Below are 18,700 nucleotides of genomic sequence, written 5' to 3'. Positions count from 1 at the left end.
GTGGGTTTGTTTTGCAGGGGTTGGGCCTGGCCCCTTAGAGAGGCTGCGTTGGTGGACACAGTTGAAGCAGCATTGTTCGGCACGGATAAAGTTGTTCATATTTGTTTTTAGAACTTAATTCTGCATAAAACATTTAGGTGTCATTTCATGAGATAATTTATTAAGGAGCGTGTTTAGGGGTGGAATTAGGGGCGGGGCAGGGTAGGGGTTGGGTGGAGCAACTGGTGGCGAGTAACCCTTGAGGCCTGGCTAGTAGCTCAGGACTTGAAATTTTGAGCCCTGTTATAGTGTATATATATATATATATATATATATATATATATATATATATATATATATATATATATAGCTTTATATTGTTCATGTTCTTTCCAGCTTTTTTAAATCAGCTAACGCTTGAACAGTTTTATGTAAAGCAGACAAGAGTTTGAATCTCTAACATTTTTTATTTGCTGTCTATGTACCAGTTAGGGAGATGTCCCCTTATTTCCTTTCCTGCTGTATCAATATACTCAGTCCTCCCAGAATGACTTGCCCAGAACAGATATACAAATAAAGATTTCTTACTTCACTACATGCTTGTTTAGGGTCAGTGAATGTATTAAAGACACAGATCCCAGAAATTAGTTTCGCTTGAAGGAGGATATCAAAATTTCCCCCTTGAAAATAGGGGCCAGTCCTGTAAAATCTGGACTGGTGTCACTCCATCCCACCTGTTCCCCCTGACTGCACCCAAAACAACTGCTCTCTGAAGCCAGCAGGATCTTCACACAATATGCTTTTTATACTAAAGTGAGAAGTAAGATTGAAGTGCAGTGAAGTGAAACTATGTCAGCTTTGTTCTTTTTTTAAATTTGATTTTTAAAAATTTAAAATTATAATAATATTTACCTCCCTGGCGGTATTCCCGAGTCTGGCTCGGGGTGGATTTTTCATACCAAAAGCGGTATCCCCGAGCCAGACTCGGGCTTGCATCGCAGGATCCAGGAAGAGTTTACTTACCTTGTCCCCTGGTTCCTGCGATGCCTCTCCGCTGTGATTGGCGAGCCGCTGTGTCTCGCTCGATTCACAGTGCCGAGCTCCGTTCCCTGCGAGCGTTGCGACGCACGGGGACGGAGTTCGGCGGTAAATTCAAAAGTGAAACACACAGTATAGATACAGCATACTGTAATCTTACTGATTACAGTACTGTATCAAATAATGACACATCCCCTTTGTCCCTAGTGGTCTGCCCAGTGTCCTGCATGCAGTTTTATATATATAAAAACTGTTCTTTCTGCCAGAAAACTGGAGATTGTCCATAGCAACCAAAACTGTCTCTTTACATCAAAAGTGGTTTTAGACCAGCTAGAAAAAAGCGATAATAAATTATAATCACTTGCAGAATTGAACGATAGTGATTTGTGAGGAGATCCGTCATCAAACACTAAAAGTAACAAAAGCTACAATTCTGCAACTGAGCAAATTTCAGTGTTTTTGATTTGATTACATTATTATATATTTTTTATTATTATTATATTATTATTTGTTATAATTATTTATAGTTATTTATTATATTATAATTTTTTATTTCGTTTTTCAAACTTTATCATACCCGGGATGTCTACTAGACTCTTGTTTGGACAGATTTAAGTGAACTATTCCTAAGAGTTACAGGCCTACAATATAAAACGCCAAATGTCCGTGCAAAATAATGGTACCGCTTTCAGCACCTAAAATCTGAAATAATCATACCGCCAGGGAGGTTAAGAAACTTTATTTTATATAGCGTCTTCAAAGGTAGCTTCTCAAAGCGCTTTACAAGGAAAACACAAAGAACACACAGGATAACATAAAGGAAAGAAGGGCCAATTAAGTGGAAGCTTATCTAAAGAAAAACGTTTTTAGATTTGATCTGAATTTAGAGAAGACAACCTCTGATGTTCTTTGGAAGTGAGTTCCAGAGTTTTGGAGCATAGCAGGAGAAGGCTTTGTCTCCCATCAGGTGTAGGTAAGTAGGGGACACACAGAAGACCAAAATTTGACAAACAGAGGTTATGAAGGGGGGGGGCATGAAGAGCCTTATAGATGAGCGAGAGGATGTGAAACCTGACAGGTAGCCAGTGCAGGAACTCCAGGATAGGGGTAATACGATCAATTGTACCAGACCTAGTCAGGATTCTGGTTGCAGAATTTTGAACATATTGAAGTTGATTAATAGTGGATTAAGGCTCGGTTCACACTGGGGCGACTTGGGATCCGACTTGTACGCCCTCAAGTCGCCCCAAGTCGCCCCAGAAATAGTTTCAATGGGAGTGAACGCTAGCGTCTTAATAGACGCTACTGAAGTCGCTCCGACTTCAGAGCGTACTCCCTGTACTACTTTGATCCGACTTGGTAGGCGACCTGTACCATAGAAATCAATGGAAGTCGCCTCCAAGTCGGATCTCTCTGTAAAGTCAAGCGACTTTGCAGGGAAAACCCCTCCCTCCCCCCCTCCCTCCCAGAGAGCTGATTGGCCACAGGCGAAGTCGCCTGTCATGGAGGCGACTTCAAGTCGCCTTGTAATTTGCTGAAGTCGCGCTGAAGTCGCGCTGAAGTCGCGCTGAAGCCGCGTTGAAGTCGCGGTACAAAGTCGCGCTGAAGTCGTGTTGCCCCAGTGTGAATCGACCCTTAGGTACACCAGTGAGTAGAGCATTGCAGTAGTCAAGTCAGGAGAACACAAATGTATGGATCAGCTTTTCAGCTACAGTGTATGATAGCATAAAATGCAGCCGAGCAATGTTTCTCAAGTGGAAAAAAGATGTTCTGACAACATTTTGTACATGTGGATCAAAGGTTAAATTAGCAACAAATATCACCCCTAGTTTTTTCAATTTAGATTGAAGCTCAAGTACAGGACCATCTATAGATAAGCTACCAAGACTGGCCTTACATACGGTAATTGATGGGGAGTGCTAATAAGCATGACTTCAGTCTTGTCATAGTTTAATTGAAGGAAATTATGGGCCATCCAAGTTTTTATAAACTAGAATTTTTTATTAACGTAACATCGCTGCATTTCACACTTTAGTAAATAAGACTTACGGGCAGGGGCGTTGCTAGGTCTACAAAAGAACTGGGGCTAGAGCCCATAGCAGAGTAGTAAAGAAAGTAATGAAAGTCATACGCTTGGGCGAGCATACACATGTATATACAGTAATATACGTGTGTGTGTATATATATCCCCAAAGAGCCCCCTTACATCAGGGTCCCCAGAGAGCCCGCCACTTACATCAGGGTTCCCAGAGAGTCCGCCACTTACATCAGGGTTCCCAGAGAGCCTCCCCTCCCCTTGGGGACCCCTGCAGAGACTCGGGGCTATTGGCCCCAGATTCGGGGCTATAGCCCCAAAAGCCACCCCCTAGCGACGCCCCTGCTTACGGTTATATTTAAAAAGCAGTAAATGTGACATTGACCAAACAATCACTACAGGTACATCTCCCTGGAGGATGTGTTTTAAATGACACTGATTGATTCACCTGCACTGAATGTTTGGTGGGTGTCACAATCACTGCTTTATAAATTTGTTTCTTAGTTCTATCTTGATTCAGTCTGAAGGATTTTTTTTTCATACACAGTTTTCACTTTTTTTACACTCTAGCACCATTAAAATGTAAATGTCATCCAGAATTCTGTTTGATAGATCTCACTAAATATTCTTCTTCAACTTTTTTTTATTTGTACCTTTAATATGTTTGAACTGCAGGGTATCGGAATTATTGTAATTTTCTAATTGTGGAAGCCACCGAGTGTCACCCAGTGGTTAGAGCATTTTGTCTGCTCATGAAACCTCCTAAGTGGAAACAACCAGATTTGGAAGAAGGTGAGTCAGTTCTTCCTCAACTGTCTTCTTCCATATGTACATGAGACAGTTTTCCCTACAATGCCTAATACTTAAAGTATAACTAAACGTAAAACTTTTTTTGTTTTGGATAGAGTGGAGAGGGATTGGAACATTTGTCGGTTTTTATTGCGGCTTGTGCCCCCTTTAAGGAGATGCACCCTCTCCATTGGTCTTGCTTACCATTATCATTGAAAGTGAACGTAAAAGATATGACCCAAATGTTGGGTTGTCCCCAGAAAAGTAATAGAGAGGAAATCTTCAAATGGGTACACTAGTTCTGGTGATCTGGGGGTCCCCAAGAAATGTCCTTGATTTACAGGGATTTCCTCTCATTTCCTGTTTGGCTATGGGACAGGAAGTGAAGGGAAATCTCTGCAATGGGACACAGATGGTGAGAAAAAATTTGGCAGGAGTTATAACCCTCCCTTGCTCTATCCAAAATGAAAAAAAAGTTTTGCCTATAGTTCTACTTTAAGACACCATGTCGTCCTTGCCACATCATATTATACAAAATGCTCTACAATATGATTTATTGTTAGAGTATAAATAGAATCAGTGCTATGGTCCTATTACTCAGTGCTGACATTATGCTCCATAATCTGATACAGAAAACTGATGGACCATTTATAAAACACTCACTCTATGTACCAAAGAGAAACTCTATTTAATATTTTCTCTGCCATCTCAGCTAGATATGGAGCACGCAATAATTTACATGATTAGTAATATCATGTAAAGGCAAATTGAAGGAGGAAGTAATACAAATTTTCAGGTTATCAATTGGGGTGACGTACATTTACATGCATTTCCTGAGTGTTATTATGAATGCATTTAAATAACTTTTATGTGTTTTGTTGTATGTAAAAATGTTAATATGCATTTTGTATGAAGCACAGAATCACATTATACACATGGACACAACTTTGTTAATGACTGCAACATTTATTTGAGTTCATTACACAATAAAGTGTATGTAAAATGCAAATGTAATGCATAATGAATAAGTCCTATACTGTTGCTGTCTCTGAAATCTAAAGCTGAACTCCAGGAAAACAGCTAAATACACAGGATATAAATCCACTTTGTGGGCACCAAATGCCTTTACAAACAGAGATATTACTTAAAGTGTAAGTCCACCCTAACACTAAAATCCCTGTATCTACAGACATTCATGATCTAACACTAACCTATCTAGCCCTGTAAAGAAGAAATCAGTATACATGCTTTTTTGCTGCACCTAGCCTGAACAGAGCTTTTGGAGGGACCCAGCAGGTCCACACACTAGAAGCATGTAACAGGGTGTTGGAACCGTATTCTATACATCTAGGAGGATGTCTGTAGTTTCTGTCACTGTTCGTCCTAGTTTTGTTCTCGTGCAATTATGACAGGTTCATTTTATGGCTAGCCCAGGGGTTGCTAGGTAGCCTATATGTCTTTCAACTGTGCCCCCTTAGTAGGAGATAAAATTACCTGGTGAAAAGAGTCAAGGGGTCCTAGGAAGAGGGAAGTTCAAATACCCTTTCCCCTCAGGAAAGCATTGGAGAGTGAGACCCCCTAGGACAGGATAGAATGGAAACAGCAGTGATGTGACTATGGTCACCTGTATCTTATGAGAACTGTTGTATGTGAGTACTGCCACTTTTCCCCTTTTTGCATTGCCAGCACCGCAAAGATTAATGTACTGACATTTTTTTTAGGAGTGTTTTTGTGCTATTATTATAACTTTGGATTTACTTACCATATCTTTTAGGCCTGTAAAATAAAAGGTTTGTTGTCGCTAAGAAGTTTAGTAAACACCATGGAAGAATGAAAACGGGACTTCCTGTTTTACTTAGGCTACATGTGCAAAATAGCCTATACCTGGGGAAGTAAAAATACGAGGGGTCTTCAAAAAGTTTCTGCACTATTATATTTTCACTGGAACCTGTGAGGGCGGGAGGAGTAGTAAGTAGTGGTGTTTGAAAGTGTCATGTGACTAGTCTGTCTGGCAAGCTGGCTGACCTTGCAGTTCAGTATAAGAGTTGTTATGCTGTGGTGAAGATGGCTGCGAAACTTATAAGTCACACCAAAGAGGAACAGCGTTCTGTCATAGGTGTGCCAAGAACACAAATTCATCTCCAAATGTGTATCAGTATGGGGATAAAGTTCTCTCTCATAGAGTAATTTATGAGTGGAAGGTTATGGTACACCCAGCTTATAGTTTCAAGTTTAGCCTATAGTTAAAGATTTAGTGCCATCTGGTTTCCACTTCTTTGTACCGCTCAAAGAAGCTGTAAGGGGAGGAAGATTTTCATGTAATGATGATGTGAATGCTGAAGTGCATCAGTGGCTATGCGCTCAACCAAAAACATGTTTTGCTGATGGCAAATAAAAAGTTGGTACGATGCTGGGAAAAATGCATCGCAAAGGAAGGTGAATATGTAGAAAAGAGATGTACTTTGTTTTTGAAATTCTTAATAAATAATATAATAATAAAATAAAAAAAGTGTGGAAACTTTTTGACGAACCTTCGTATTAAAATCAGTTCTGGTTGGGAATGAGTGGTGGCTTAGTGCAGGAGGGTCCACTTGCTTGGAGATGGTAGGAAAGGTTCTCCTGGGTACACATGCCTGGCAATCTGGGCCCCCATGTCTCTGCACCTCAGGTTTTCAGTAGGACCCCCTGCAGACTAGACCTGGAATCATGGTAGACAGAGAGGCCTCTTACAGGTAAGTGAACAATTGTTACCTAATATGGTCTTAGGGCCAGGGTGAGTGAGAAACCTGAAAAAGTGGCAAACCGAAGGGATGGTTACAGGGGTCTCAGACCAGCCATCACTGAAAATTAAACTGTAGGCTTCAGCAAGAATGGGCTTAACAAGCTGCCGCAAGGGGAACTACTGCCTGCAGAAAACTACAGGAGAGGGGATGGATACTAGACCAGTCATTCTTCACAGGGAGAGAGCAGCAATAAGAGGTAATTTTTGCAAATTTTGCAAGCTTCTGCACAGAGACAACATTTCATACTATATTACTGCACAGATGTGGAAGAAATACACAAAGGATACCAAGATTCAAATAAGAATACACATGCCTCTTGTTTTAGACAATATTTGCTTATCAGCTTAAAGCCAGTCTTGTGATCCAGCCACCCCATACCACAGCTAGAATAATGACCTATTTTCTTCTCAGCTGCTGTGCAACAATACAGCTTGGTCATCAATGTGCCCCAGCCTGGGATTGGGCAATGAGGAGCAGCATACTCATGAGGTCATCCCTCTCCTTCTATAAGCATGTTCAAAGTATTGAATGACAACAATGGGCAGTAGCTCTGACTGTCTCATCCTACAGAAATTTTGCCTCTAAAAAAATTTTTTTTTGTATCTGTCTGAATATTATTTGGATAATAAAGGCATGTAGATAACATTTTGCTTGCATACTTGATTAACATATAAAGGATTTATACTTTTATCACCTGGCCCTTAAAGTAGAATTCCAGCCCGAACCTAACTAGCCTTAACATTTTTCCCACCCCCTCCTAACACCTATGCTGGCTAACCTGAGTAAAAAAGATGCATATACTTACCTATTTTCAGCTTGCTTGGTCCAGTCATGTGATCTGGCTACCCTGTGTCAGCCAGCGGCAGCTGCAAGGGAGAGGAGGGAGCGTCAACAATGGCTGGAACATGGGAACATATGGGCGATGTCATCTCTCTTGGAATTCCCAGCCGTTGTTGAGCGTTGTCTCCTCTACAGTGCAGCCGCCACTGGCTGACACAGAGGATGACGTAAATGCACCAGGCTGAAAATTGTAAGTATATACATCTTTTTTTTACACAGGTTAGCCAGCATAGGTGTTAGGTGGGGGTGGGAAAAATGTTAAGACTAATTAGGTTTAGGCTGAAATTCTATTTAAATTATTGAACTATCAGACTTAGTCAGTGATACCTCACATCACCCAATCTAATCCATTCGTAGTGGAAATTTATATTTGGAGAATGAAAGCTTTAATCTGAATATTGCAGGTCAGCACAGTCTGTTATAGAACATTAATGTCTTCCGCTTTGGTATATAAGACCAATGAAATGCCCATAATGTCTATATCATCTGACTCCATTCTGCTAGTAGGATAAACCTGCATCATTGTATAAACATCTACATCTAACTCTGTACCTGTTTTCTTTCTTTATTTCTCCTTTATAGTAATTCATCTGATGCCTGCAGATGGCCGAATGATGAAGGGTGCACGCTCTCAACTTGCTCGGGCCCGCTGGGGTCTAGCATATACGCTCATTCACAATCCATCTCTGCTGTGCCACCGAGGATCCAAAAGCATCAATGGAGGATCTCCCATGCGTCCTACATAGCACCTGGCATAAACCAGGGACATTCCAGTGACATAGTCTACCTCCCACCTCCCTATCCTCCTATCCCCTAGATGCTCTGCTGGGCAGGGTGGGTTTTTTTAGGGGAATGGTGGCCCTGTGATTTTGTAGTTTTAATAAAGTATTTGTCTCCTTAGGTTGTTCTTTTCAAATAAATCTGCTGTATGTGTATGTTGTGAATAGTTTTAAATGTGTTTCCTTTATAAAAACTTAACATCTCAGACTTTTGTTATCTCACTTATTACATACAATTCAGTATTCACATATACAGTATATACCATTTACATTTCTTCCATATGTAGAATAATTCTATCATTTTATGGTTACATAGATAATGTGATTAAAGGAAAACTGCACTAAGAGCAATGTAAAGGTTGCCATTTCTGGTCTCCTAAAAACTTCTAATTGTCTGCTAGCATTTGGCTTCAAAATTTTCTGACTCACTGGCCTGGAACAAGGATAAAGATTGGGAAAGTCAGGGTAAAAGCTGAATTCCAGGCAAAAAAACAAAAACAAAAAACAAACACACAAATACATTTATATATGACAACTGTTTTACCTGCCAAGGGATTTGTGATTCTGTTCATTCATTTCTAATGCTGCGTACACACGGCCGGACTTCCCGACAGAAAAAGTCCGATGGGAGCTTTTGGTCGGACATCGGACATTCCGACCGTGTGTATGCCCCAATGGATTTTTTCTGTCGGCATTTCCGACGGACTCAGATATAGAACATGTTCTAAATCTTTCTGTCGGAAATACCGAAGGAGTTTAGCCCGTTGGCAAGTCCACTCGTGTGTACACGGTATAAGACTTACACAGTCCTGCCAGACAGCATAGTCATAGCTTGGAGAGATAGATTTTCTCTACTGCTGTCAAGTAATACAACTGGGTATTTTACTGTATTTGTGATTGATCAATTATTTAGGAGAAGCAACAGACTGATGAGCTCCTCCCTCTTTCATTTCCTCTCTCTTCCCCTACAGGGGGTCCCCGACTTACGAACATCCGACTTACGAACGACCCCTACTTACGAACGGGGCCCGAATGACGTCACTGCTGGCCGAATCTTCCTCTCCTGAGCCTTTCCTCCGTTCCTGTCTTGGCTGCGGGTCCCCTTCGTCCTCCTGCCTGCCCATCCACAGGCCTGGTATGGTCCGGTGGCTTGCCAGGCCGCTGAAACTGCCCGTCGTGGCCGAGGCCTTGTGCGGCCTACGAAGCCTCCACGATCCCCGGTCTTTCCTACGCCGCTGCCCCGCGATGGTGCACCGCGGCCGGCCGCCCGGCCGGCCGGCCTGCCTGGCCTCTGATGGCTGCTTTCACCATCCATCTCCCTGCTGTGCCATACAGTGTACCTCTCTGCAGTCTCCTGTTGCTGCTGCCATGAAAATAGTGAGAGGGGAGAGCTGTGCTCAGCTGCGATCCTGGACTCCTGTTTTGGAAGTGACAGGGTCAATAAAGAGAACCTGTCACCTCCAATTGCTATCACACAGGGAATTGTTTCCTCCTGTGTGATAGCAATAAAGTTAAGTGAAAAAAAAATTGATAAAAAAAATAAAAATAAGAAATACAGTAATAATTAAATTAATAAAATAAAAAAAAAAATTAAAAAATGTAAAGAATAAGAAAAATAATATTAAAAATAAGAAAATTATACAAAAATAAAAAAAAGTAAACGACAAGCTACAAATAAATACAAATAAAAAAAAGTGATTAAAAAGTAAAAAAATAAAAGAAACAAAACATATTTGAACTAACCATGCCACCCCAGCCATCCGGTTGCCTTTCTCTGTTGATTTGGGTTTACATCCTGTCTCTGAGACTAGATTTGCACTTAAAAAAGGTACTGTTCCGACTTACAAACAAATTCGACTTAAGAACAAACCTACAGTCCCTATCCTGTTCGTAACCCGGGGACCCCCTGTAGTAGCATGTTCTTTGTTAGCACATGAGCATTGCAGCACAGCTGATTGGCTCCCTGTACTGCTTCTCTCTCTCCAGCTCTGCTGTACAGAGAATTACTAGAGGCTTATATTAGGTCGATTTCAAGTACAGTACTTACACTATTGCTTTTAATTATTTTTAATGAACACTTAAGCCCCATACACACTATCAGATTTTCTGCTGATTTTTGTCTTCAGATTTACCAAAACCATGTAGTGCAAGGGCCTGCCTGATTGCATACAAATTGAAACTCCTAGGGTTTGACCTGTTATTATATGGTTTTGGTAAATCTGAAGGAAAAAATCAACAGAAAATCTGATAGTGTATATGGGGCTTTACATGCATGACTTAAAGTGATTGTAAACGATCACCCTGTAAAACAATCCATTCCGTTTAACCACTTCAGCCCCGGAAGATTTGGCTGCTCAATGACCAGGCCATTTTTTGCGATTCGGTACTGCGTCGCTTTAACTGACAATTGCGCGGTCGTGCGACGCTGCACCCAAACTAAATCGACGTCCTTTTGTTCCCACAAATAGAGCTTTCTTTTGGTGGGATTTGATCATCTCTGCTGTTTTTATTTTTTGTGCTATAAACAAAAAAAGCGACAAATAGTTTTTTGAGGTTTTTTTTTTTTTAAAAACACAATATTTTTTACTGTTTGCTATAATAAATATCCCCAGTGTTAAAAAAAAAAAAAGCAAATTTTTTCCTCAGTTTAGGCCGATGTGTATTCTTCTACATATTTTTTGGTAATAAAAATCGCAATAAGCATATATAGATTGGTTTGCGCAAAAGTTATAGCGTCTACAAAATAGGGGATAGATTTATGGCATTTATCATTTTTTTTTTACTAGTAATGGTGGCGATCTGCGATTTTTATCGGGACTGAGACATTATGGCGGACACATCGGACACTTTTGACACATTTTTTAAACCACTGACAATTATACAGCAATCAGTGCTATAAAAATGCACTGATTACTGTGTAAATGTCACTGGTAGGGAATGGGTTAACACTAGGGGGCGATCAAAGGGTTATCTGTGTTCCCTGATTGTGTGTTCTAACTGTGGGGGGGGGACTGACTATAGGAGATGACAGATCGTGGTTCCTAGCTATTAGGAACTCACGATCTGCCTCTCCTCGGCTTACAGAACAGGGATTTGTGTGTTTATACACACACGTCCCTCGCGACCGCCGGCCACGAGCATCGGCACCACCCTCCGGCGGTGCATGTGCGCTTGCTATCCCGCTTAAAGGAGCCAATGTATAGCTACGTCATTTCGCCCACCCGTGCCATTCTGCCGCAGTAAAACTGTGGCGGCTGGTCGGGAAGTGGTTAAAATAGAAATGAAAGGCAAAACTTTTTTTATAGATATAAAAAATACATTATAAATACTGTACCTTGTTTTTCCTCTTTTTTTATAAGTGATCACATTTCCTCTGTTCTCAGCTGCATAAGAGCTGGGGAGGTGGGGAGGAGAAACAGCAGCACACTGATCTTCCCAGTAAATGGCTATGCCGTGGGGGGGGGTGTCAGGGCAAGTCTGATCATTGGAGGTGAGTATACTGAGTTCCCAGCATAACTAGAGAACTGTTTAGTGTGGTCAGTTTTTAATAGTAAAGCAGAGGGACTGGCAGGAACACCAGTTATTACACACAATGCAAAGAGAGCAGGATACTTTCTCATACAGGTACATGGTACTGCAGGCACATATCAGGAATATGAAGTTTTGGGTAACAAATGCTTTACTCACTTGACCTCCAAAAGGTTTTAGCCCCTTCATGACCAGACCATTTTTTGCTATCCAGTACTGTACATGTACATGATCCAGCCTGCCTGTGCCACCCACCTGCAGTAAAGGAACTGTGGGTTGGCGGGAAGTAGTTAAGCTTGCCATACACTCTGCAATATTCCTCCAGTTCCTAATAAAATGGCTGAAATTTTTTTTCATGGGTTACCCTGATAACTTTCCCCTGCTCAAAGTCCTTTGATCCAAAAATCAAAGGAGCCGGGTAGAAAATTGTCAACCGAACAGACGTTCGGTTATTCTAACAGCCACCAGTGCCAGTTGTTAAAATACAATAGCTTGGCAGGGAAGATTCTTTCATCCTCGCTATTTTCCTGGATAGAGAAGGAAGTTGGATATTTTCTTTCAGCCTACAGGCTGAACGAGAAAAATAAATCTGTCAGTGTACGCCCAGCTTTAGTCAAAGCTCCTAACCTGTATATGACTCCAGGTCGGTGACTTAGAAAACACTGAAGAGTGTTTAAATCATCATGAAAACCAGAGAACTAGTATTTTTAGGAATGGTCAATGATGGTAGCTTTCTAAGTCTCTACGTGCATTTCCCTTAGTATATGCCACATGTGAGGAAGACACAAGTTTATACAGTACTTTGCTTGCATATGATCTTGAATACGATTTTCTCTGTGATATATGAGATTCAGATCGCTGTGAAGACAATGTTTAGAAATACATATTACCGTGTATTCATGGAATGATGTACGACAACAGCAAAAGTAACATATGCCAAGGTATCCTGCAAATTGTCACTACATGTGAAGCTTCATTCACCAGTGACCCTACTCTTCCAGACACCATAAAGAGTAGTAACTTCTCCCCTGGCTCATTAGGCCATCCTGAGATTTTGTCATGAAAAAGAGATACAGAAATGTCCCCAGTTTTTACAGTTTGATTGGACACATGACATAAGTAGGTAATGCCTTGTTTCTCAGGGCTTAATATAACACTTCCATTGGCAAATCTTTTAATGGCTACCCCAAAGCTTTCTTGTGTTTTGTCTTTTTTGTGGATCATCATATATGGAACTCCAACCTCTTTGCAAAGCAGCAAAGTATTGCCCAGTTCAGGGTCATCACTTATAACTTCAATAGGCTTTCTGCACTTTAGAAGATCAGGCACCTTTTCCAATGAAACTCCCTTTAGCTCACTAGGACTTAGACAGTTGATATCACCTCTTCTATCAATAGTAGCTTGAACTTTTTTAATCCAATCCATTAGCCATGACAAAGAACATGAGCAGTGGAAGTCGTTATGATGTAGCTGAAGGTGTGACAGAGTTGTCAATGGATCAAAAACTCCTTCAGGCAGAGAAAATAAATGATTGTTACTGAGCTGTAGGGATCTTAAACTTCTGGAGTTTTTGAATGCTCCTGATAGGACTGTAGCTAGTTTGTTGTTGTTGAGGTTTAGAAGCTGAAGATCTTTGAGGGCTGATAGATCTTGCCATGGGAAGTCCAGGAGTTGGTTATGACTCAAGTCCAGATTCGTCAGGTTTGTCAGATTTTGAAATGTGCCAGGCTGTATAGTGGTGATTTTGTTATAAGCTATCCACAGAAATTTCACTTTTAAAATATTGGCAAAGGAGGCGGAATTGAGGTCACTTATGTCGTTGACAGAGAGGCTAAGATGTCTAAGGTCAAAAGGAAGACCTGTTGGTACATTTATTAGTTTACGGTAGGAGCAATCAACAGTGGGTTGGGTAGCGTTAGTGCACCAGCAGGTCTCTGGGCAACATGTGCTTGGAACCAGGAACAGATAACCAATAATGCCAAATAACTGGATGTAGATATCCATGATGCATAAGAACCAGAAATGGAATGGGATAATGCAGAGAGAAAAACGATGATGATAATTTTTTTAATGATAATTACATTCCAACAGCTGTGGTGAGCTTTTTATGATGCTTAAGGAGGACAGACAAGGTAACTTAGCATTACCTTTTTGCCTTTGTCATACCTGTGTGGGGAGATCATTGTTAGTAAAGAGTATGTGTAGGCGTTACCAAACCTCCCCTCCCCCTCTAGAGCAGATCCCAGCATTATTTTTTTTACCTTGTTTCTGTAATAAGAAATGTTATTTCTCCATGTGCCATCACCATTAGACTTGTTAAATTTGTGCAAGGGCAGCTTCTGGGAGCTCAATTTCCACAAATTATGGCACCACCCATCCCAGAACTACATTTTCCAAGAGCTCTTTCCTTAAAGCATAACTCCACTTTTGTTGAGAAAAAAAACATTCCCCTCTGGGCGATCTATGTACATTACATGGATTTTAACAAACTTTGTTGCAGATTCCTACCTTTTGTTATTCTGAAGAAATCCCTGTGTGTTTGTCTGTATCAATGTGGGAAAGTGAGTCTAAGGCTACTTTCACACTGGGGCGGGGGTGCATTAGCTTTTAACCCCCGCTAGAGGCCAAAAGAAAGGGTTAAAAGCGTCCATGTTGCGGAGCTGCCGAGGCGATTTGCAGGCGTTTTGGCAGCGCTGCCTATTCATTTCAATGGGCAGGGCGTTTTGGGAGCAGTGTATACACCACTCCCTCCCAAACAGCCCCAAAGATGCTGCTTGCAGGACTTTTTTCCCCGTCCCGCAAGCGCACTGCCCCAGTGTGAAAGCACTCAGGCTTTCACACTGGGGAGGCATGAGAGGCGCTTTTCAGGTGCTTTACAGGCACTATTTTTAGCGCTAAAATGCCTGAAAAGCGTCTCAGTGTGAAAGGAGTCTTATGGGAGTGGTTTTATAATTATCAGTCAGTTGTGCACCTGCAGGGCACTAATGAGGAAAATTGCAGGGTCTGCATCCCTTTAGACATTATTTCCTATTGGGAGTATTTCATCAAAAATGAGATTTTTGTTGCAGCGGATGCCTAATTCTGACTTGTATCTTAGTGCAGACTTCTGGGAAAACTGGTGAGCCGATCACACAAACAAAAATTTATGTTTTTGGGGGACGTTCTGTACACATTCTGTGTACAGAACACTTCCAGATATTGTATTTCATTTTCAGAAAATTAGAGACCTGCAGATTGAAAAGAAAAGGTCTTTTTTAATAACATTCAATTACAATATGACTTGTGTCACAATTGTATACGCTATATTATTTTTTCTTTAGTTTCTGTTTTTTTCCCCATGAAAGTGGAGTTACCCTTTAAGCCTAGTACACACGATCAGAAAATTGTCAGAAAAATACTGCCTTCCAATCGATCGGATGATAATTTCATTTTCGATATAGAGACTAGCATGCAAAAAAAAAAAAAAACGTACGATCATTCGTCCAATATTCTCATCGTGTGTACGACCTTTTACACACAGTGCACAGGCAGACTGTCAAGAGTCAAGACAGCATTGCTGTTTTGCTAGATAGAAATTAACGTACGTTTTTGATATGGGATAAAAAGGAGTGGAGCTCTGTAGTAAAGCCAGCAGAACTGACAGTTTTGGTTTGGAGTTCAGTGCACCAGAGTCACTGGGGTTGATTTACTAAAACTGGAGAGTGCAAACTCTGGTGCAGCTGTGTATGGTAGCCAATCAGCTTCTAACTTCAGCTTGTTCAATTAAAGTGTTTGTTAAGTCTAAATTCCAATTCACTGCCAGCCCCTCTATTAGAGCCTGGCATACCACATTATGTAAGTCATTTCTAAAAACGAGCATTGTAAATACCTATTTAGATCTTCAGACCCGTCACGTGACTCGCGGCCGCTTTACAGCTCCGATACATGGCTTCTGCGGGAGGGGCCGAGATCTCACTCTGACATCAGCCAGGGAGATCACGTGGCCTCCCGCAGAAGCCCTGTCTCGGATCTGTAAAGTGGCCGCGAGTCACGTGACGGGCCTGAAGATAGCTCTAAATAGGTATTTACAACGCTCATTTTTAGAAATGACTTACATAGTCTGGTTTGCCAGGCTCTAAAAAGGGGCTGACAGTGAACATTGTAGATTTTTTTATTTTTAACCACTTTTTTTATTTTTAACCACTTCACGCCGATGTATGTCGGCAGAATGGCACGGCTGGGCAAATGGACTTACAGGTATGTCCATTTGAATTCCCTGCCATGCCATTGCGTGCGCACCACCGGCGGCGCGCGCATGCGCCGGCCGGGAGCTCCATGAGTCGGGTCGCGGCTCCCGCGGACTCGATTGCCGCGGGGATACCCGCGATTGCCTCACGGAGAGGACGAACAGGGAGATGCTAATGTAAACAGCATCTCCCCGCATCTCCCAGCATCTCCCCGTTCTGCCTAGTGACAAGTGTCACTGATCACAGCTCCCTGTCATTGGGAGCTATGATCAGCATAGTGACACACACAGCCCATCCCCCCTACAGTTAGAAACACTCCCCTAGGACATACTTAACCCCTCCCCGCCCCCTAGTGGTTAACCCCTTCACTGCCAGTGTCATTTACACAGCAATCAGTGCATTTTTAATCGCACTGATCGCTGTATAAATGACAATGATCCCAAAAATGTGTCAAAAATGTTCGATATGTCCGCCATAACGTCGCAGTCACAATAAAAATCGCTGATCGCCGCCATTACTAGTAAAAAAAAAAAATATTGATAAAAATGCCATAAAACTATCCCATATTTTGTAAACGCTATAACTTTTGAGCAAACCAATCAATAAACGCTTATTGCGATATTTTTTTACCAAAAATATGTAGAAGAAGAATATAATCGGCCTAAACTGAGGAAAAAAAATGTTTTTTTATATATTTTTGGGGGATATTTATTATAGCAAAATGTAAAAAATAATGTGTTTTTTTCAAAATTGTCGCTTTTATTTTGTTTATAGCGCAAAAAATAAAAATCGCAGAGGTGATCAAATACCACCAAAAGAAAGCTCTATTTGTGGGAAAAAAAGGATGTCAATTTTGTTTGAGAGCCACGTTGCACGACCGCACAATTGTCAGTTAAAACGACGCAGTGCCGAATCGTAAAAAGTGCTCTGATCAGGAAGGGGGTAAAATCTTCCGGAGCTGAAGCGGTTAATAATAGCGGCAGTGGGGGGGGGGGGGTGACAGAGACACTGAGAGGGAGCTGACAGGCAAGGAGGATGGGGTGAGGGGGAGAGAGGAGAGCAGAGAGGACAGCTGCGTATGACAGTGGGACGCACTCTGACCACGGTGGTCAGGGCTCAGCAGCCCTGATTTTCGTGGTCAGTACAGATAGAGGATATAGGAAGTGGCAGGTTCAGGGATGTTTTTCTTTACAGTTTAGAGGGGGGCAGATTACACAGTACAAGCACAGTACAAGCACTGTGCTGTTTAAGGGACCAGGATTTGAATTATTCATTTTTTGGGGGTTAACAAACACTTTTTAAGCTTTGACAAAAAACTTGAAGCTGATTGGTTTCCATGTGGAGCTGCACCAGACTTTGCACTCTCCAGTTTTAGTAAATCAATCCCACCGTGTGTGTTGTCCCAAACAAGTGAGAAATATACTGGATTTCTAGCAGATCAGTAGGTATCTTTCTGTACTTATCGCATCTTTAATAGGATACAACCTGGGAAATGTGCATGTATTGCAGACTTTCTGAATACGTTTTATTTATTTTTCGGAATTTTCCCTGACATACACCGTGAAGGAAGGATTTTATTATTTGGAATTCCAGTCTGATGACATGTAAGGCATCACATCTGCCTTTTATTCTGGACTTTATAATACATTCTCTCCCTATCTCTCTATCAGTCTCTGTAATCTTCTTGTGTTGTTTGATATCACCCTCCCTCCATTCTGTCTCTGTCTGGAAACGGAGCTGTAGGATTTCTGCCAGGCCCTGTTCACACACTTTCCTCTCACATGACTAAGCCAAATGTTCTGCATGCATAACATGTGAAAACGTTCCTTTCCACTGTTGTAGCAGTGACCCGTCTATGACTTGTTTTTTTGACTTTTTCAGCATAATTATAGGTTAATATGTTCATTGTATTCTACAAACGCTTAGTTTTACCCTCCTCAGTGCTTTTTTGGGACATGTTCTGTGATCATCTCCGTGACATCAGCTCCTATTTATGTAACCAGATATCTCTATTGCCCCTTTCAGTCAGTTTCCTGGACTTCTCTGATGTTCCTTTTCATCTTTCACAAATGCCTTTTTCCCAGATTAATATAGTGTGCTTTCCTTACCTGATTGTCCCCTTTTCTTCTCTGGTAACCGGATGAATTAAATAAACACATTCCCTCTTTTTCTCCTCCTTCCCAGGCTGGACACAACCCCAAAACAGTATAAGGAGCCAAACTCCATCCCAGCCAGAGTCAGGATTCTCATAATCTGTTCCTCCTTCACCGTCTGCTATGTGTCAGGATTTGTAAAACAGAATGAGGCAATCGAATGGAGGTATTGTGAGAAATTGCCTTTAATGCACAAGACAAGAGGTTTGACCCTGCAAGTGGCGCGGCAATATGGTGCATGTACTATAACCATAATACGCATGCCATAAGAAGGGTCAACGTGCTTGCTGATTTTTGTATGCATTATTTAGCTGTGCCCTGAAAGCATAGACAAGAGCATTTTACAATCTTTACTGAGTTGTGCTTACTATGATTCGTGTCCATAATGAATCAAATAAATATAAAAAAATGAAATAAGACAAAATAAAATAAAATCCACGTGATGAATTAGTAGGTCCTTGACTGAAAGTCATCACCATCCCCAGTAAAAAATATGATCCTCAGTGACACCACCAAAAGCAGAAATGCTTGCTTAACCAGCTCATATTGA

The 18,700-nt window shown here is 41.4% G+C and overlaps 2 protein-coding genes across 3 annotated transcripts in view; one reads left to right on the top strand and one right to left on the bottom strand.

The window, feature by feature from the left end:
* The window catches only part of STRA6 (signaling receptor and transporter of retinol STRA6), a 99,972-nt gene extending 91,523 nt beyond the window's left edge, over window positions 1–8,449 (top strand). For both annotated transcript variants that reach the window (XM_073619069.1, XM_073619070.1), the window contains 2 exons: window positions 3,728–3,844; window positions 8,047–8,449. In XM_073619069.1, the coding sequence (XP_073475170.1) occupies window positions 3,728–3,844; window positions 8,047–8,210 (281 nt within the window). In that variant the 3' untranslated portion in view covers window positions 8,211–8,449. The remainder of the gene's footprint in view (window positions 1–3,727; window positions 3,845–8,046) is intronic.
* On the bottom strand, window positions 4,778–18,257 carry LOC141131602 (immunoglobulin superfamily containing leucine-rich repeat protein 2-like). The gene is made up of 2 exons (XM_073619071.1): window positions 18,106–18,257; window positions 4,778–13,937 (listed from the first exon to the last, which is right to left on the bottom strand). The coding sequence occupies exon 2, from the start codon at window positions 13,773–13,775 to the stop codon at window positions 12,669–12,671; it is 1,107 nt and encodes a 368-aa protein (XP_073475172.1). The 5' UTR covers window positions 13,776–13,937; window positions 18,106–18,257; the 3' UTR covers window positions 4,778–12,668.
* Between the last annotated feature and the right edge of the window lie 443 nt (window positions 18,258–18,700).

Source organism: Aquarana catesbeiana, linkage group LG03, assembly GCF_042186555.1.
Source record: "Aquarana catesbeiana isolate 2022-GZ linkage group LG03, ASM4218655v1, whole genome shotgun sequence".
Classification (NCBI taxonomy): Eukaryota; Metazoa; Chordata; class Amphibia; order Anura; family Ranidae; genus Aquarana; species Aquarana catesbeiana.
The sequence above is the reverse complement of the archived record's forward strand: the minus strand, read 5'-3'. Positions and strand labels throughout refer to the sequence as shown.

Coding starts and splice junctions, on each gene's coding strand:
- LOC141131602 (XM_073619071.1), bottom strand. CDS start 13,775: ATGGATATCTACATCCAGTTATTTGGCATTATTGGTTATCTGTTCCTG.